Below are 20,821 nucleotides of genomic sequence, written 5' to 3'. Positions count from 1 at the left end.
GCTTTACTAGCATGGACAACTGTCGGTAAACCCCCTTATGACCATGCGTTCATATGTGTGTCCGTGTGCGTGAGTGTGCCTGAACGCATGTGTGATTTGATGGGGATGGGGAGGGCGCGTGTCGGGCTTGGGTTAAGGCATTACTGGCTTCATGTTGCTATCAAGTTTAACAGGAAGAGGTGCCAAAACGGTCCCCGCAGGTCCTGAGATAACAGTAACGTATTGCAGTGTTTAGACACATACATGTTACGCAGAACTTGGGAAAATGTTTTCAGGTTAGGAAAATAAGCTCTACCGAAAACATAAGTGTGCGTTAACCCCCAGTCTCTCTGTAAACAATGTCAATTTTCGGATCAGTTTTCCTGTGTGAGTTTTGTATGATGAAAAGTTTCTGTTTTCATAACAACCGTAGTGCCTGGTCGGCTTTGTTCGGAAGGTTCGCAGTGTCTCTGCCATCAGGATGTGTTGGTCTTGGAAAGCGATATCTCCCTGTTGTCGGGAAAGAAAGGAGAAAGCATGTATGCTGTGCTAAAGGAGTCTGCCGTCTTCAAGCTCAACGACTGAAAACACATTATTATGAAGGAGCAATACACTACCAAATAGGTATATCTACAATCTATTCAACATACGTGTGACATCATGTCTTTGTCACCATCGACCTGCCGAAACCTTATACAGGAGAGAATACTATCACACTGACAATATATCATTTTGATAAAAAAAAACCCCACTGATTCTATTTAGTTCACTACTGTACTTAAAAGTGGAAAAAGAGCCCCAGTGAGATGGCAACCCGAGGACAGTCTAGACTTGCTTTATGTAGAGTTCTTGCTTTACAGATAAAGTCAGGCGGGAAAATAGCCGGGTTCATAGACTGTGAGACAGACTAAGGTCTGGATTTCTGCTGCAAGTTACAGTTTCCTGTGGAGTGCGTGTTGACGCGCCGTGCAATAGTCTGTAACTATCTTGAGCTCACTCCGTCATTCTGGTGTTGCCGGGATCAGGTGAAAAACGAGATTTCAGTGACAAGAGAAACAACATGTTCCGAATCAGTTTAAGACAGAGCAATCCCTTTCAAAATTTTCAAGAATTGTTTGTTCAAACCGTTTCAATTTCACCTCAAAGTGAACTGGCAGACTCAAAAAACGTCCATCTTGGTTTGCCGCTATAAGAAAGTGCGCGTGGAAATATTCTGTAAATACTTGGAATAAACCGACGGTCCCATGTCACAACTGAGCACATTGTAACAATTTGGCATACTTCAAGTCCCGCGGCAGTGTGGGAACCGAACTGGAGACGGTGGAGACCAGTGATCGACTCTCCCAGTCTGAACCGTGATACAGTGCAGAATGTCCATAGTGGCACTTGTACCGAGTCCTAACATTGTATGTTTAGGTTCAAGCTACCTATGACGTGTATCCGTCATACTTCCCACAGACAGGCGAGAATTTCATGTACATCTGATCTTAAATGCGCGCAATTGGCGACAGAAGACAAGTCATATCAGCCGATGAGAATGTTAGCCAAAGATTCACTGTCCATACAGAGGCGCCATATTACTGGAGAGAATGTCCTCTGCACATCACTCAGGAGAAAGGTCAGCCGTGTACTTCTGCATGCCAGATGAAATGTTATATGTATGGCATCACGTGACGTACACGGCACAAAGTTTTACATGGCATGTATTTTGGTCATGGTATGCGATAAAATACGCATCAAGGTTCTATTTGTGAAGTAAGATGCGTATCACAAAGGTTTTATTGAATGCAAAGGGATAAGATAATCGTCATATTTTATTTATGACACACTGATAAAAAGCACGTGATATTTTATGCATGACATGTAAATATGATGCACCTCAAACAGGCTTTACTCGACACTGATAGAACGCATGTCACAATAGTTGGTTTATATCACACCAGTTAGATAGGTCACAAATTGCTGACTTGGTATGGTTCAAGGGCATTAATATAGGAAACAAAACGGAGTCTCACTTCTCTTTTTCTGTACATACTGAACTGCTTCCAAAGTATTGTTTATACTATTTGTTCAGATCTCTCTGAACCTCTATTCATATGAATATTAAGCACATAAATAATGAAGGCGCGTTTGCTATAGATGACGGTCTATCGTTGAAAAAAGGCAGTTCGTTATTAGTACATTCATCTATCAAATCGTAATACGTCTTGCACTGAGCACTGCCAATAGTCAACTGAATGAGGCAGCTGGCATCGCGGCAGTGTATAGATTCAGCCACTTCGATGTTAAACAAATGGGTGGAGCACTTGAAGCCGAAGACATGTATGTTGCTATAGTTTCCATAACGTGGGACACACGTATGCGGCCCGAGTCTTGGAGATTATCTGCAGGACGGGGATAATTATCCCCCGAGGTCTTACGAGGTATTACTTAACAAAAGGGGCATTATAGGCACCAAACGCACACAGTCGCGTTTCTTTAAAGTGTGTAGGATCATGAATACTGCACATTTGTCTAGACATTTTAGATCTTCAACGAAACTTTCGTCCTCATAACACTGAAGAGTTTGGTAACCCAGGAATCGGCCTTCCTGAATAGGGGCTTGGTCTGATCATCAGCTGCAATACGCTTAAGTCTGAGCATCCTAATCACCAAATATTGGTACTCTGACACCAAGTTAAGTCATATCGGACCAATTCTTAAAATAGTTTTTCCCCCATTAGACTTCAAAGCGCTCTTAAGGTTTTAACAGAATAAATATTTAGAGGAAAGATTTTCTGTAATTGGCACTTGATATCAAGAATAAATACCCCTTTATATGCCAAAGATTTTGACATGAAACATCATTGACCCGATAAAGTAATCTTTTAAAAGACATCATGAGTGATTTTGTTCGAAAATTTAAAAAGTATGTTGGAAGTTCATGGAAATACTTTTTCTCGGTAAAACATGTGTTTCGTTTACCAAATGATGGAAGCGCTGATATGAGTTGTCAGTTCTGATTGGAATGTCTCTCATGATACAAAGCGGGACATTATAACACCGTGCAGAAATGACGTGCACTCTATCTTCACACATAATTACAAGCATATATCATATCTATAATTTAAATACAGTCAAACATAACACAGTTAAAGAACGGGTAGTAACGGCTTAAACTTGCTTGATGGATGGCATATAAAACCTGTTCCGATGTGGCCCGTGATTAAGTGACAGAGATAGTAGTTCCTTAGAGGTAGCTGACCACTGAGCCTGGCTCCTCTCAATCCATGCTACTGGGCAATGCTAGCCAGTCTGTCAAATATTGGTTTTGGATGGGGCCACGGGTATTGACTTCTGAACAATCTCTAAGAAATTAACGCAGACTTTGCAAACAGAATCATTGTTCGTTTGTTCTCCAGTCAATTTTTGCAAGATTTTTTCTCCCAGTGATTCACCATTTTTTGATATCTCGTTACATTATGGCACACTTCACACAAAAGCAAAGCGAAAAATTCAGGGAAAATATTATTGTAAAGTTATGACTCGCTGCAATCAGTGATAGCCAAAGGCTGAGATTCACAAAATTAGGAATAGCTTGAGGATCTTTTACAAATTAAAGATGGCTCATCCCTTTATTTGGGGCGAAATTTTTCGATTTCGCTTTTTTGCACGAACAATGGGTCGCAAGGGTCAGGGAACATACACAAAGAACTCCTTCCGACTGACCCCTCGTTTGACCTCAAACCACGTGGCCTGTCTGAGAGGATTGGATGCGTGTCATCAGCTTCAATTGAAAAATGATAATTTCCTTTTTATGTATTCGATTGTCACCCAGCGAGGCTGCAAAGACAAAATAGCAGATAAAGTGAATATCTTCAGTGCCTGAATAACAATACTCTTTCTCGATAAATTATCGTCGTCTTCATCCTCAGTCCGTCATTAACGGCGTGGCTTATGTCAACACGGGATATAATATTGTCTCATGTCTAATTCCCATCCCTTTGTCCCGGCTGGAGTGATTGCCTTGAAATTTACACAAAATGAAAATGGGTCTTGTATAAGAGCGTTTGCGTAAAGAAATTAAACACGAAATTATCAATATAATTAATGAATCACGCACGGATGTGTTCTAAGTCGCTATTCTTTAGCCCACGTAGAGTAAACAACTGTCCCAAAACGATGTCTTATCAGTGCTGAGCCCCAGGAAATCTCTGTCAGAATGGGATCGTACCAGAGTGGAAGCGTCTTGAGGAGTCTCAAACTGGCTCCAGTTGGCCATTCCTTTATCCCCAGACACAAAGGAACCATATTTGTCTGGTGCAAGTTCCAGTACTTTTGTTCACCACGTGCGCTCTATCGCATCTCTATTGACCATAGATAGCCAACAGGAAAATACATTCCATTGAGTCTGGTATTCCCACATGTTCGAGCCCGGGGAAGTAAGGTCGGGTTTGTAGACGAAAGTGATCATCAGCTACAAGATTACCCCATCCGACTGGTACAAATAAAATCAGATTTGTTGAGGTGGAACAGCGCAATATAACGCCAAGCGCGTACCCGTGATACAGTCAACTAATGGCTAATAACAATCGGCGCTGATGTAATTTAGTGCTGTTCGGATTCCAGAACATATACATGCTACAACGCACACGCGTTCCATGTGGATTGTCGTTTAAGAACAGATGTGAAATGTGTTAGCTGTGTAATTGCAAGTGAATAGACACACAACCAGGGCGTTGCTTTATATTTGTGCAGCCCTAAACAGGGGTGATAATTTTTTTGCCAACGCGATGGAACAAAGTCTGAAATATAATGATCGAAAACATAGTCAGTGAAAGTCTATAAATGTTGAGCAAGTCTAGATATCTTCAATAAATTGAGATCTGTGTTCCTTTATGTATTGAAGACAATGCTGCTGACAGTGTACATTTGTCGACAGCCCAGTCACAGCTAGGTTCACGAGAGAGACATGGATGACTTGTCTTACCCTGTATATTTAGTGAGAGATTACACATAATTGATTGATAAACAAATACATGGCTGAAGTTTTACACCAGACGTTAACCAAATGTAAACAATTCTTTAACTTTGCGTGTTTGTGTTTGAATAGAAATAGAAGTGTGAACCGAAATAAGTCAAGAAAACATTCGGCTACAACTAAACGGAAAGAGGATATTGGAGTTTGTCTTGGCAGACCTTATGTTTTGATATTCGTCTTTGGTAACCGACGCCGTACATATGTCATTTCCAGGGTTACCAGACATAACGCTACTTGTCGCTGTTGCCTCCTTGTAGCCTCAATGGTTCCTTGACACCTCGATACACAGGCTGTGTCAAATTGTCTTACAGTTGCTTCAATCATCCTTGTGTTAAACTAGGGGTGTTGCCTGTGCCATAATTACATCTGAACTTGTGAGTGACTGTGTGAGTAAAGTTTTAAGCAACACTCAGTAATATTCCGGCTGTATGGCGACGATCTGTAAATAATCGAGCCTGGACCAGACAATCCAGTGATCAACAGCATGAGCATCGATCTACGCAATTGGGAAACATTGACGACAAGCAAGGGTTACTGAGGACTAATTGTAACCTGGACCGTCACGGGTACATCTTACCTAGTGTTGCTATGGAAATAGATTGTAATGGTGTTATATGACAGTGAGTGTGTACAATATTTACATCTGAACTAGTGTTGCTATGGAAATAGATTGTAATGGTGTTATGTGACAGTGAGTGTGTACAATATTTACATCTGAACCAGTGTTGTTAGGGCGCGATATAGATTACACTGGTGTTATGTGACAGTGAGTGTGTGTAATTTTTACATCTGATCTAGTGTTATTAGGGCGTGATATAGATTACAGTGGTATTATGTGATAGTGAGTGTGTGTAATTTTTACATCTGATCTAGTGTTGTTAGGATGTGATATAGATTACAGTGGTGTTATGCGATAGTGAGTGTGTGTAATTTTTACATCTGATCTAGTGTTATTAGGGTGTGATATAGATTACAATGGTGTTATGTGACAGTGAGTGTGTGCTGGAATATAGATTACAGTGTTGAAATGGAAAGTTATCACTGCCGGTTCTGAGTGGGAAATTGAAAGAACGGTTACTATCTCCACAGTTAATGGAATTACCATGTCTGCGGGACAGTATTGGCCAAATGCAATAGGCAACTGTTCAGAAAAATACACATCTGCTACTTTTGTTAACATATTCAGTATTTCCTTTCAACATGGGCTGTTTTCCTAATAAACACCCAGATATGCCCTGTCAACACCTTCCGACAGAACCCCGTGCCCGCAACCCCTTGGGATGAACATGTGCTACTTGCCCGTATCTGTGAAGTTTACCAAAATAACTGTTACGTCGAGTGTATAAACATACCGCAGAGAGGTGGGTATACTTCGCCAGACTGTACCTGGGATGGCCGGGCCATTGCTGAATGTTGGAACAATGGATAGAGGAATAGCATTGATGGATAGAGGAAGAATTATGTTTGTTGAAAGCGGTTCCAACTTGAACGATATGTTGGCGGTCATGCCACAATGGCGTAATGCAGTTCAAGCCTACACACACAGTCTTGAAACACACACATCTGAACAAGACCATGCTTGTGTGTATCATTAAATAATTGCTGACAGAATATTTACTGAGAGTTTTAAATACAAGCAAGGGTTCGCCTTTTCTTGGTGAACATTCACAGTAATGGGTTAAATGTGATGAAAACACCCAGGAACTATAATAGTGTGTGTTGAAAAATACATGAAAATTTTCCATTCACTAAATGTAAGTGACGATGGCGTGACTCTGACAGTTATGCCATACACATACGCTGGTAAACTGGCACGCATGTTGTTTGAAAACCTTAATGTCTATTAGTCGAACAATTTAACGCGATAAAACATGCTCCATTTGGCATGGGACTAGTTACCCCGTTACTGTGTAGGTGGCGTCACTTGGCGTGTTTAGACATTGCTGTCACATCTAACCTAACATTCAGTGTGTTATGTTCTGTCTTTTAAACTCATCAAAATTCTCTGACTGTTTTACCTAGTCGTCATTAGCGTCTAGCCATTATCTCTATATCGACCATTCAGTGAGCAATCTGCATCAGCCCTGGTGGCATCACCCCGCGGGAAACTCGTCCAAACATCTGTTGGGATTGATATATCTCCATCACACAATTGTGTCTAAGTAGAGACTCTGTCATTTTCAATTTATCAAAGACAAGCTTTCAGTTTTTTCATCACCACCTTCCTTTGTGTTTCTGGCAGTTTTTCCCGACAATTTGTCTGTGCTCTTTTTGATAGAAATCCAGTAATTCGAGGTAAGTCGCTAAGTAGGTTGAGTGTGGTTGACAAATGTATTATTTCATGTAGGTATGCCTCTCCGTGGTGATTGTATGATAAGATGCTGCTGCCACGACTCATCGAGAGAATGGAGCCAGAAGTAGTTTAGAAACAGTTCTGGTATTTTGTTACCATGACAACGCTGAATAAAATTAGGAAGGTGAGCATTTTACTTTCCAAACCATGATGGACTCGTTGGTATTCAAGCGATGTAATAATGTTCAAACTGATTTCCAGTCTAAACTCATTTCTCTTTATCGAGCATTGGGTGCTTGGCATCCTGCTGTTTAAAGGCATAGATACTGGCCTTGAGTCACTCTTTTTGCCATCACTCAGGAATATAAGCACTTTCTAATCTTAACAGTTTAGATAATACTACAATTTTAAAGCAAATCAACCCTCCACCTTCCTCTGCGCCTCTCGCTCTATAATGACCCTCTGAGACCCTGACTCATTAAGGAGTTCTCTAAATCTGTTTCTGTTAAATCATATACAGAATAGGATAATCAACTTCAAACACATATCGCTCAGCGTCTAAGAAACATCATTTACAATTTCATTATGTCATGCATTTTGTCTGTCTCCTCTGTCCCTGGTTGGAGAATAACATATTGACCGTGATTTTCATCATATTTGGTCAATATTTTATGTCATGTCACCTCGTATTTTTTCCGGTCAGATTTTCATCCAATGTGATTGAAAAAAAGTTGAACAAATATAATCGTATCAAAGACAGCTAAAATATTTTCTTTCTCTTTCGATATGATTCATTCGCAAGCGGACTCGATTCCAGTACCCCCTATCGTGTTCAAAGTGCACTTAATCCATTCGAGGCGGCTTGTCTATTTGCAGACCACTATTGTCCCAGTCCCACGCTGGCTTGGACTGACGAAGACTTAGATTTGAAGAAAGCGAAGCAGATGTGGCAAAATTTTAGACTAATCTTATAAAATAAATATTTGCCGAACTGTTGACGTAGTGTTGTCCCGCTTCATCTCCTTCTGTCTCGCGAGAACTGGTCACATGACGAGAGAAGATGTGTATCTCCGAGACAGAAGAGCTACACAAGGGCACTTAACCCCTCTACATTTTTCTCCATTTTTTCACTTAAGTTTTAATTAAATCTGTAGCCATGCAGGCGCTGTCACTAACAGAGACAAAGGGTCTTCAAACTGTTATTTAATCATATTATATTATGATAAAAAGAACAAAAGAAACGAAGGCTGGACCCTGAATTTCGCCATTTACGGTATTGGCCGTTTTATACGTTGAAGCACCCAGGAATCCTGGGTTTGTGGTATTGGATTCGTTCTCGATATTTTTCTAGGGCTCATGACAAAATGGTTCACCGTATTTAGAGACGCCACCCGCAAATGAACCTTTCGTTTTATTTAACATTTAACACGTTTTGCTGAGTTGCTATACATCTCGGTGATTAAGACTTAAGGGAGTCCTGAAGTTACATTTATACAAACGTTTAACAAGACTTTCAAACACACATCTGAGATGATTACTGACGACTACATTAAGGTCGCGTATCACTGAGACGGGACTTCATTTTCGTGTATGTAGATCTCGCCTAAACGACTGACACGGTGACTGATAGTAAATATGACTGCTTCTTTATTTCCCCAGACAAAGTCAGCATGCCCCTTAGGTGGAACGTGCAGGAATGCGTACAAAGTAAATAAATACTGAATATCGCTTCCAATGTCTTACGACACTGGTCTCAAAAGGATAAAATCGAAACGCATATTCCTAGATAGTACACATATTATTTATCGCATATGTAACACTGTCGACAGTCGAATGGAGCCTCGCTGTGTCTCCTTTCTCTTTTGTAAACACACATGAGTTCACACGAGCGCTCACAGACATATGACCGCCATATTTTCTATACCACATCTTCGTCAACGGACGTTATTCTTGTATTTCAATGTAACGTCAAGGCGTTTACGCAACCCCCATCCCAGGCGCGCGCTAAGACATCCTCCTCACACAACACAACCGTCATCCAAACTCAGCCATACTCTACCTGTAAACACAAAACACACACACAGATACACACACAGATACACACACAAACACGCACGCACGCACGCACGCACACACCTAATCTAACACCTTTATCCTACACGACTATAACCACCAGTTGTTTCAAAGGCATTTAGAAGTTGGGGGAATCAAACTAAAAGTGCTTTATAGTTCAACTTCTTTATTATACAAGGTCAAAACGTTTCGAGACAGATTCTAGTCTCTTCTTCAGGTGAGGTGAGGGTAAAACTAAAGGGTTGTAGTATATATACACATAATAGTAGACCGATAACAATGGGTAACAAGATATACAGGTTTGTATTGATTGATGTACAGGCTTCGATTGATTGATGTACAGGCTTCAACTTATGTACAGGCTTCAACTGATTGGTGTGCAGGCTTGTGTTGATTAGGTTAACGAGTTACAGGTAAAGATGTTTGGATAAAGATTAGTCACTGAGGATAAAGTGGTTCCATGAATTGGGTAAGTAAACACCTCCGTCTCTGTTGATTGAGGGCTTGTTCCGCTTGATTGCAATGGCTTCTAGGAGCTTCCGTTTTTTGAAGTCACTGGCGCTCCTAACTAATGTCCTGGTGTTGTCCCAAACAATCTTGTGATTGGGTTTGTGCATAATGTGTTCACATACGGCAGATTTCTGACCTAGACACCAAACTCACAGCCCAAAGCATCGTCGATCTCGTAAGTAAATGCGTTGAGACTTCATATTTCAACTGGAATGGCCAACTCTTCCAACAGATCCATGGATTGCCAATGGGATCCCCTCTATCACCACTACTGACAGAAACATACGTGATTGCCTTTGAAGAAACTGCCCTGAAAACTGCACCATTCACCCCAAAGCACTGGTAGATTCACCCCAAAGCAAAGTAGATGATGTCCTAGCCCTCCTGGACGACAACCAAGATCCAGAGGCCCTGCTGCAACACTTGAATTCCCAACACCCAAGAATTCAGTTTACAATGGAAGAAGAGACACAGCAACAGCTTCCCTTCCTGGACATTCTTCTCCATCGACATCAACAATCCATAGCCACCAGTGTTTACCGTAAACCAACACATACGGATCAGTATACATGTATTCATCACCAGTCCAACCATCATCCCCAGATCAAGAAAGGCATAGTAGCTACCCTGGCAAGAAGAGCAAAAGCAGTCTGCAGTCCTGACAGCCTCCACAGCGAAATAAAACACCTGAAATCAACCTTCCAAGACCTTAACGAGTACCCACCCCATATAGTCAGCAACACCATCACCAAGAACTCCCAAGTCAACTAAACCAGAACCTTCCCCCATCAGAATTAACATACCATACCATGGCCAGAAAAGTCATCGCATCAGCCGTCTGATCAAGAAAACAACAGGTATAGACGTCACCTTCCGTAGCGACACCAACCTGAAAACGCTACTATCAGCTAATGGACGCGGGTCAACAACACCTAAATGCAACAATTCAGCAGGATGCATCTACCAGATCCAGTGTAGTTGTAAAGAGACATATATTGGTGAAACTGGTCGACCACTGACTATCAGGTTAAAAGAGCACAAAACGTCAGTTCAAAATTTGGATCAGAAATCTGCCGTATGTGAACACATTATGCACAACCCCAATCACAAGATTGTTAGGGACAACACCAGGACATTAGTTAGGAGCGCCAGTGACTTCAAAAAACGGAAGCTCCTAGAAGCCATTGCAATCAAGCGGAACAAGCCCTCAATCAACAGAGACGGAGGTGTTTACTTACCCAATGCATGGAACCACCTTATCCTCAGTGACTAATCTTTATCCAAACATCTTTACCTGTAACTCGTTAACCTAATCAACACAAGCCTGCACACCAATCAGTTGAAGCCTGTACATAAGTTGAAGCCTGTACATCAATCAATCGAAGCCTGTACATCAATCAATACAAACCTGTATATCTTGTTACCCATTGTTATCGGTCTACTATTATGTGTATATATACTACAACCCTTTAGTTTTATCCTCACCTCACCTGAAGAAGAGACTAGAATCTGTCTCGAAACGTTTTGACCTTGTATAATAAAGAAGTTGATCCATAAAGCACTTATATAAATGCCTTATAACCACCAGCCTGATCGAGACACACGTCGCTCTGTTGCACCATTACGACGACCAGCGGGGCGGTGGGCTAGCTTAGTGAGCGATATGGTTGGAATATTGCTAAAAGCGTCGTAAAACCACATTCAGACATATACTCACTCGCGACAAGGACCAGCCGTGAAGATCCAGGTTAGAATTGATCTTCAGAAACCCAGGCTTGTCATATGAGCCAGGTAACGTGTTCCGGTGGTTAGACTCTCGGATTTGGTTGTCATCGGTTCCCATTAGACTGATACGCATGCTGCTGATTACTGGATTGTCTGGTCCTGACTCGACTATTTACAGATCGCTGCCATATAATTGGAATATTGTTTAATGCTGCGTAAAACTTTACTCACGAACAAACAACAAGGACCAGCCTCTCTTTCTTGTATATCCTACAAGAACGACAGGACCGACGCACAAACACATGCTACCCCACAGCAACTACGAGTGCCACATTTGCTGTTACAGACTAGAGTATTTGTGTAGGGATACTTGCACTCGTGCGCGTTGACATTGATGCCTAATTAAGTTGTCGCTCATTATTTGGGCGAATAATGTTGTCCAATCTTTAAATATTTTGACAGATTCTTCAATTCTGACATTTTTCTTGTGAAGATTAAACTTTTATATGTGTACATGTTTGGCCGTTTACAATAAGAGTAATTTATATAAAGACGACGATCTGTATCAAAGGCTGCAAATAGATAAGGATGCGGGGTTTGGGGTAATAACATTGGATGATGGTCACAAGTTTCCCACTGTAACATAGTGTGATCACACAGATAAGAAACTGAGTCAATGACGTATTTCTGACATGTATATATATTGGCATAAGAACAGTCTATGACAAAGCAAGTAAAAAGCAAGCGGAGATGTCACACTTGGTCTCTTTTTAATGGGGACGCCTTTGTTATTTAATGTATCCTCGTTGTCACATTGTATCGCTGCCTCTCACAAGGAATGTCCTCCGTGAGGTTCGAAAGAGACCGGGAGAGGGAGCCCTAGGTCTGAGTAGACTGTGCATCATCACCTGTGATCACTAACATGCCCACACAGTAACACCTTACAGGCAGTTGCGTGACTAGTTATGGAATAGGTAAGACAAAGTCCCTCGTCCCTGGTCGGACAGTGACGAAGCACTGTGCTCGACAGGTAATGGTGTGCTCGACTTACGACACACGCCTCAGTTACAGGTCGTCAATACAACTACCACGTCCCAACAACGCGTTACGTTGATTGATGGTGAAACCGGGGAATTCACACTTGCGTGTAGACGTTGAAATAGTGGTCCACAGATATTTGATAAGTGGGGATTGGTTGTTTGTGATTGAAGCTTATTTATACTATCCAGAAAAGAAACGGATAGGCGGAAAAGGAAATCTGTTGCTTAAATGTTTTATTTTCAAACATGTACATCTCGTCCACGAACAGACGCTGGTGCATGAAATTCTACAACCTGTTTAGAACAAGGTAATGTGTATACAAAAGGTGGATACGTTTAGATAATGGAGACAATGAGCCCGACGGTGACGACGTAGCATGACCCCGACGTCTGGTGTCCTGGCTTTCAGACCAATCTGTTTCAACCTGTTCCGTACAGTTTGAGTGTATGTGCGGCTGCTGTGCTGTCACCCGTGGCAAGTACGATCACGCAACTGTTGTACCCGCATGTACCGATCTTGGACGCCAAGATGGTAACTCGAGGTGTGCCAGTACGGTGACGGTCATTTGTTATACCTCTATGGTTGCAACGAGCGAGAAACAATGATATCTTTCTCAGGTTAACATTTAGACACCTGGCAACAGAAAAGTGGTAATCTCCAGCATACATTTTTTCAATGGTGATGTATCGTGTCGCAATGTCAAGACGTGACGAAGTGATTTGACCTTGAAACGCCTTCAAAACGAACGCCAATTTTGGAAAGTAACCTGGATTTTTATTTCTAGACATATGATGCTCTTGGCTGCACAATTTCAACTGAAATGTGATTTCTGTTTCGTTGTGACGATGCCTTTCTATTTCTTGTAAGAAATCTTATCAAAATCAACATTTTCGGGTAAAATCGATTTTCATTTGTGCACTTGTGCAAAATCATGTTATCAACATTTTTGTCACATATGTTGACGATCGTTTGAGCACAATAGGTAATTAACAGATTTGCTTATGTGTTTCTTACTTTGGTATAGTACACTTCATGGCTCGTGATAACATCACGTTCACCGTATCAACGGAGGCAAAGGGTTCTTTCTTGACAATGGACTCTCTACACATTTATTACATCTTGCATTTGGATATTTTATATCCAAGGTTGGCCGTTTTCAAACACAGTCTATTGCAGATTGGTTTTCACCAACATAAAATTCTTCATGCTGTGTATTGTTTTGCAGACATATAAATTCTCCTCCTATAGATTCTCAAAACCAGACGAAATCAAGTGGCTGAATTCCCCTAACGTATCGCATTCTAACTTTACACCTAAATCTACATTTGTATTGCTGTAAAATTCAAATTCAGTTCGCTTGTTCAAAATGTACATCATTAAAGTTGAGGTTCATTTACGTCAGGCTTCCTGCCCTCTCCACTACCTTTGGCTGGAAGCCAGTCCAGAACGGCAGCCTGAAGTTAGCAGCGGGTTCGTTTTCTATTATTCGTTTTTCAGTTACGAATTCGAAGAACGTGTCAGCACAGTTTCGCTATTCAAAGGCTGTACATGAAACATACACAGTGGTGTGGCCATATACACTGAAACCCATATGCATGTAATGAAAGGCAGCGGTTCCCTTTGTAGGTGTACCCCTGTGCAAGAACCCTGCAGCCCTTATGGATAGCGAAAAACGAACCCGCAGGAGGTCCTTCAGTTTTATCGAATATAAATACATCACACCATTTTTCCAGCAGGTTTGTGTTTCGTTATTCGTTTATCGTTATTCATTACCAAAACTGCGCCATTAGACCCCCGGTAGTGTACTAAAATTTCAAAGGTCGCTAATTTGGCATGGATATTTTCCCATTGTTCAAAGGTACTGAAGTGTTTAACGGTTGTATTGAGATGCTGTATGCTGTCATAGAATTGATGGACATACACTGAATAACGAACCCAGTACTAGCTGGATTTTCGTTATCCTGAAGTGCTGGAGTGAGTGAGTGAGTTTAGTTTTAAGCCGCACCCAGCAATATTCCAGCTATATGACGCCGGTTTATGAGTAATCAAGTCTGGACCAGACAATCCAGTGATTACCAGCATAAGCATGATCTGAGCAATCGGTAACCGGTGACGTGTCAACGAAGTCAGAGAGTCTAACCACCAAAGCCCATTAATCGCCTCTTATGACAAGTGTGGGTTACTGAAGGCGAATGCTTGGTCTCTGAATATATCATTTTGTTGTAACAAATCAACCCATTACAATCAAAAGGAGCCCCAGTGAGACCAGAGATCCTGAACCCGAGGAACTCTAGACTAGCTTCTTGAAGAGCTTCAGCATTTCGGAGAGGGCTTGGATGTAGGGAAAATAATGTAGTTCTGGCATTATGAGGCAGGCTAGTTGAACTGCCCAGTACGTATACTGACTATGGTTGTAGTAGAAACATAGCAGCACCGTGTCCGCTGCCAGGAACATCAAGCCGATATGTTCACAGTGGAGATAGCTAAACCGATGACAAATAATGCCAGTGAACTTATTCTTGGAATACTGCACAAGTCAGTGCAGCTGAACAGTCGAACTAAAGACAAATGGTTGACACGACTCCGATATTTCGGATGTTTATAAGGAGTCTTTCGGGAAAATAAACCCGACTCTATTAAAATGAAAGTTGAGCTATCGTTTAGAAACCGCTCAGTAATGATAGTTCATGTGATTCTTTCATGGGTACGGTGTTCATCCGTGTCAGTCGTAAAATGTTATATTTCCGGGCGAGACAAAGGGTGAACGAACAATCGCAGCCTGTAGCCATGCAGCAGGGATCTGCAGCCGCTATCTGGGCCATTCAAACAGGGTTGTCATTACGTCCAGTTTCAACTCCATTGATGTGGAAATTACACCAAGTCAGTCAGTTTGTCGGTTTGTGTAAATACGATTACATTACAATTATTTCCCGTCACGCCATGTGCTGTAATACAGTTTGTTCTTAGTTCACACCTGCAGGTGGTCATTATGAACAAACAAATTCATTAACCTGAAGAGATGAAGTAACTGATTGGCAAAGTATTTTACCCGACTACTGTACAGGCCCCGGACCTCACTGAAGGCACTCTGCCACACTCATTTGATAATGCATAACTTCAATCTTAAACAAGTGAGTCTTTTTCAGGAACAAAATATGCTGAAGTAGAGTTCTGAAAGGACGTTCGATGAACTATTGACGAAGAAAATCCTAAAGATTACATGAACTTGGGGATAGCAGTGGGTTGCAATGCAACCAACTAATTTTGATCAGATACATTTTTTCAGGTACTTCATGTTAAGAAAAGTGTTAATCAGCGTGCAGTGAATGTAGCGGAAAAGCCACGTCGAGCTGACGTACGATATTAGCTATCTAGTTGCTGTCCATTGACGTTGTCAACAGCCAGAGTGCCAATTACATTTCAAAACAGCTTGTTTCTCACGATCGCATCCAATTTCACCAATATTGTCGACATGGAGGGCTGTACCGACAAAGGTCTCATCCTTCCGGTGTTTTGGGTATCATCTCAAAAGTTCTAATTAATTCTGATCAACACTGGCCCCAAGGCATGTAACGCAAACACGACTAAACCAGCCAGGCAACATTATGTTTGACTTCCGTGAGGCTGTATGCATATCTCCATCTTCCGCAGAAATTCCAGTTTCGATTTTTACAATATGTTTACATTTTCCTGAGTTGTGATCAGTGGGTTGACAACGGTCTGACCAATGTCGAACCTGAGCCGATGTCATCAACCATACAAACACAGGGGACCTCCATTACAGGATCTCCACCTGCAATCGCTCTCTTCTGCACGTTCAGACATCGGGCGGGGAGCGGACAATGAATGATTTTAGATGATGGACCTGGGTTAATCACAAAACAAACGTCCGTTGATTTTCAATGCCTTAGTAATGTTTGATCACCAAGAGGATTCATGTTTGACGTTTTGAGTGATTTGAGGAAAGTGAACAATTGGAAAAGTTTTTAATGGAGAACACTGCGACGAATATCCGGTGACAGCGGAGTGCCGAACGCTCCCGGCATACAGCAGGCCTCCGTTAATAGGGGCAATTCATCCTCAGCAAATACTGTCTGTTTACTTCCCTAAAATCAGACATATCCTTGATTATGAAGTCATTAATCTGAACTGAGTGTATTAACTATATGGGAAATGGTGAGACTTGTATGTTGTCGGTAAACACAAAGTTTTAACACTATGGTATCTTCATCCCCTCATAAGGCTGTCCCAACATGCATCCACATGCATGTTCAATGAACAAACATCTGCTTCAATCTTCTTTTAACTCAGTGATCTTCCCTTGGAGGGTTCTGGGACACGTCATTCGAATCTCGATTAAGTACCAGTGGACAGTCCTTAGGGTTGACAATCAGTGTGCATCTCGCCCTCTACCTCTGGGTGACACTGAGTGAATGAGTGAGTGAGTAAGGTTAGTTTTACGCCGCACTGAGCAATATTTCAGCTATGGTGGCGGTCTGTGAACTTTTGAGTCTGGACCAGACAATCTAGTGATCAACAGCATGAGCATCGATCTACGCAGCTGTTAACCGGTCACACGTGTCTCCCAAGTAAGTGAGCCTAACCACCCGGTCCTGTTAGTCGGCCACGCCAAGAATAGTCGCCTCTTGTGGCAAGCATGGGTTGCTGAAGACCTATTTTACCCCGGATGTTCACGGGTACTTTTGGGTGGTAACATCACATCCTCACATCCCCTCTTCACTACCTTTGGATGGTAACAATTCACTCACCAACCTCTCCTCTCTCTTTACATGGCAAGAATAGACTCACGCCACCTTCTCCATTACCTTTAGGTGGTAACAATAGACTCACGCCTCCTTCTGCACTACCTTTAGGTGGGAGCAATAGACTCAAACCTCCTTCGCCATTACCTTTAGGTAGGAGCAATAGACTCAAACCTCCTTCGCCATTACCTTTAGGTTGGAGCAAAAGACTCAAACCTCCTTCTCCATTACCTTTAGGTTGGAGCAATAGACTCAAACCTCCTTCGCCATTACCTTTAGGTGGGAGCAATAGACTCAGACCTCCTCCATTACCTTTAGGTTGGAGCAATAGACTCAAACCTCCTTCTCCATTGCCTTTAGGTGGGAGCAATAGACTCAAACCTCCTTCTCCACTACCTTTGGGTGGTAACAATAGACTCAAACCTCCTTCTCCATTACCTTTAGGTGGTAACAATAGACTCAAACCTCCTTCTCCATTATCTTTAGGTGGTAGCAATAGACTCAAACCTCCTTCTCCACTACCTTTAGGTGGTAACAATAGACTCAAACCTCTTTCTCCATTACCTTTAGGTTGGAGCAATAGACTCAAACCCCCTTCTCCACTACCTTTAGGTGGTAACAATAGACTCAAACCTCTTTCTCCATTACCTTTAGGTGGTAGCAATAGACTCAAACCTCCTTCTCCATTATCTTTAGGTGGTAGCAATAGACTCTCACCTCCTTCTCCACTACCTTTAGGTGGTAACAATAGACTCAAACCTCTTTCTCCATTATCTTTAGGTGGTAACAATAGACTCAAACCTCCTTCTCCATTACCTTTAGGTGGTAACAATAGACTCAAACCTCCTTCTCCATTATCTTTAGGTGGTAACAATAGACTCAAACCTCCTTCTCCACTACCTTTAGGTGGTAACAATAGACTCAAACCTCTTTCTCCATTACCTTTAGGTTGGAGCAATAGACTCAAACCCCCTTCTCCACTACCTTTAGGTGGTAACAATAGACTCAAACCTCTTTCTCCATTACCTTTAGGTGGTAACAATAGCCTCAAACCTCCTTCTCCATTATCTTTAGGTGGTAGCAATAGACTCTCACCTCCTTCTCCACTACCTTTAGGTGGTAACAATAGACTCAAACCTCCTTCTCCATTATCTTTAGGTGGTAACAATAGACTCAAACCTCCTTCTCCACTACCTTTAGGTGGTAACAATAGACTCTCACCTCCTTCTCCATTACCTTTAGGTGGTAACAATAGCCTCAAACCTCCTTCTCCACTACCTTTAGGTTGGAGCAATAGCCTCAAACCTCCTTCTCCACTATCTGTAGGGGGGAAACAATAGACCGACACACCACCTTCTCCACTACCGTTGAGTGACAGTACCATCGCAGTGGCGAGATGTTAAAACTGATTAGCATACCCAAACAAAAACATTACTATGAGAAATGTGTATAACTAATAAGCTATGAGATTTATACGTTGCCACAAAACTGAATGTGAAGCATTGCAGCTATAATTTTAAAAAATACAGAAAAAAACATGGAGGCCTTACGGAGTCAGGCAGTGACGCAGTTGCAGCGTAATACGTCAACTGTAAATGAACAGGATGACACATTCAGTGCGAAAACAGATACGTCTCCATTCACAAGGGGCGAGTTGGCCGTCCCCTGCCCATGTCATCAGAAACTGTCATATACTAACAGTACACGACATAATTAAGGTATCGCTGCTAGTTAATATGCAATATGTGTTTCTGTGTACCTATTAAGTCCATTTGTGTTTGAGATCTTGACGTTGTTCATTCTCGCCATGCTGGTTGCAACAGTCCAGACAATGACGTACAGCGGCTAGCAGCGATTCCCTGTAATCACGACTGATGACTCAGCCACATGTGTTAGGTGTTTATGGGACCGCTCAACAAATTGACTTTGTTGGATGCATTTCAAGTGTTACAGTAGCTACCGCTAAGACGTGGACTGACCACTCAGTGGACACTCTTAAGAAGCTTCCGTGCTCCAAGACTTTCAGTGAGCCCGGGGGATAAAGGTCTTTACGAAACCAAATGAGCGGTTGGTTGAATTGTGGTCAAACGCAGAAACCAGCTTTAAGTTTTAAGAGTCCGTTCATGAACAACTGACTTCCCTGGAGCAATGACATTAAGGGATTAAGAGCCGTGATATGAGTATCAGCCAGTTGATGCCGTCATCCAACTGACCCATGGCTGGCACGCTACGCCCTCGGGGACACCATCACCCGGTCACCTTTATTTACCAAATAAATCTGAATATCTGGAAATGTGTGGTTGGTTATGTTGTTGCCGACCCCAGTATTTGGTGTCCCAGAGAGATCTCCTTGATGGCGTGCAGTTGTGCAGCACTTGGTCTGTTCGACAGCTATATGACGTGCAGTAATTTAGTACTGGGTCTGTTCTAGAGCTATATGCTGTGCAGTAGTGTATTACTGGGTCCGTACTAGAGCTATATAGCGTTCAGGAATTTAGGACTGGATCTGTACGAGAGCTATATGATGTGCAGTAATTTAGAACTGGGTTTGTACGAGAGCTACATGACGGGCAGTAGTGTAGTACTGGGTGCACACTAGAGCTATATGTTGAGCAGTAGCGTAGTACTGGGTCCGTACTACAGCTATATGACGTGCTGTAGTGTAGTACTGAGTCCGTACTACAGCTGTAATTTATGACGTGCCGCAACGCAGTACTGGGTCCATACTACAGCTGTAATTTATGACGTGCTGTAGTGTAGTACTGGGTCCGTACTACAGCTGTAATTTCAGCGCAGTACTGGGTCCGTGCTACAGCTATATGACATGCAGTAGTTTAGTACTGTGTCCGTACTACAGTTGTAATTTATGACGTGCTGTAGTGTAGTACTGGGTCCGTACTACAGCTGTAATTTATGACGTGCTGTAGTGTAGTACTGGGTCCGTACTACAGCTATATGACGTGCTGTAGTGTAGTACTGGGTCCGTACTACAGCTGTAATTTATGACGTGTTGTAGAGTAGTACTGGGTCCGTGCTACAGCTGTAATTTATGACGTGCTGTAGTGTTGTACTGGGTCCGTACTACAGCTGTAATTTATTGCGTGCTGTAGTGTAGCACTGTGTCTATACTGAAGCTATATGGCGTTCAGTAGTGTTGTACTGGGTCTGCTCTATGGCGTAGTGTAGTGTAGCACTGTGTCTATACAGAAGCTATATGGCGTTCAGTAGTGTCACATATCGACGTATGATCATCTGAGGTACAGTGATGCTAAAGCGGACACAACCCATCTATTTCCCCTGTGGTCCATGGGCCCACGTACAGAGTGGGAGTATACTGGTCTAGGTGTGTTTTATGGTCAGATAACAGTGCGTTGACCCAGGAGCCTGTTAACTTGGAAATGACAATAGGCTAACAAC

General features: G+C 42.2%; 1 protein-coding gene across 1 annotated transcript; it reads right to left on the bottom strand.

Moving 5' to 3' along the window:
* Window positions 1-16,627: 16,627 nt before the first annotated feature.
* On the bottom strand, window positions 16,628-18,788 carry LOC137267725 (melanoma-associated antigen E1-like). The gene is made up of 2 exons (XM_067802182.1): window positions 17,451-18,788; window positions 16,628-16,747 (listed from the first exon to the last, which is right to left on the bottom strand). The coding sequence occupies exons 1-2, from the start codon at window positions 18,786-18,788 to the stop codon at window positions 16,628-16,630; spliced, it is 1,458 nt and encodes a 485-aa protein (XP_067658283.1).
* Between the last annotated feature and the right edge of the window lie 2,033 nt (window positions 18,789-20,821).

The sequence above is a fragment of the Haliotis asinina genome, chromosome 16 (assembly GCF_037392515.1).
Source record: "Haliotis asinina isolate JCU_RB_2024 chromosome 16, JCU_Hal_asi_v2, whole genome shotgun sequence".
NCBI classification, from domain to species: Eukaryota; Metazoa; Mollusca; class Gastropoda; order Lepetellida; family Haliotidae; genus Haliotis; species Haliotis asinina.
The sequence above is the reverse complement of the archived record's forward strand: the minus strand, read 5'-3'. Positions and strand labels throughout refer to the sequence as shown.

What these genes read in the sequence shown, in the direction of transcription:
- LOC137267725 (XM_067802182.1), bottom strand. Translation starts at nt 18,788, where the DNA reads ATGGTACTGTCACTCAACGGTAGTGGAGAAGGTGGTGTGTCGGTCTAT. An exon ending in AAGGTAATGGAGAAGGTGGC is followed by an intron (nt 16,748 to 17,450) that starts GTGAGTCTATTC and finishes GTCTGATTTTAG; the next exon opens with GGAAGTAAACAGACAGTATT.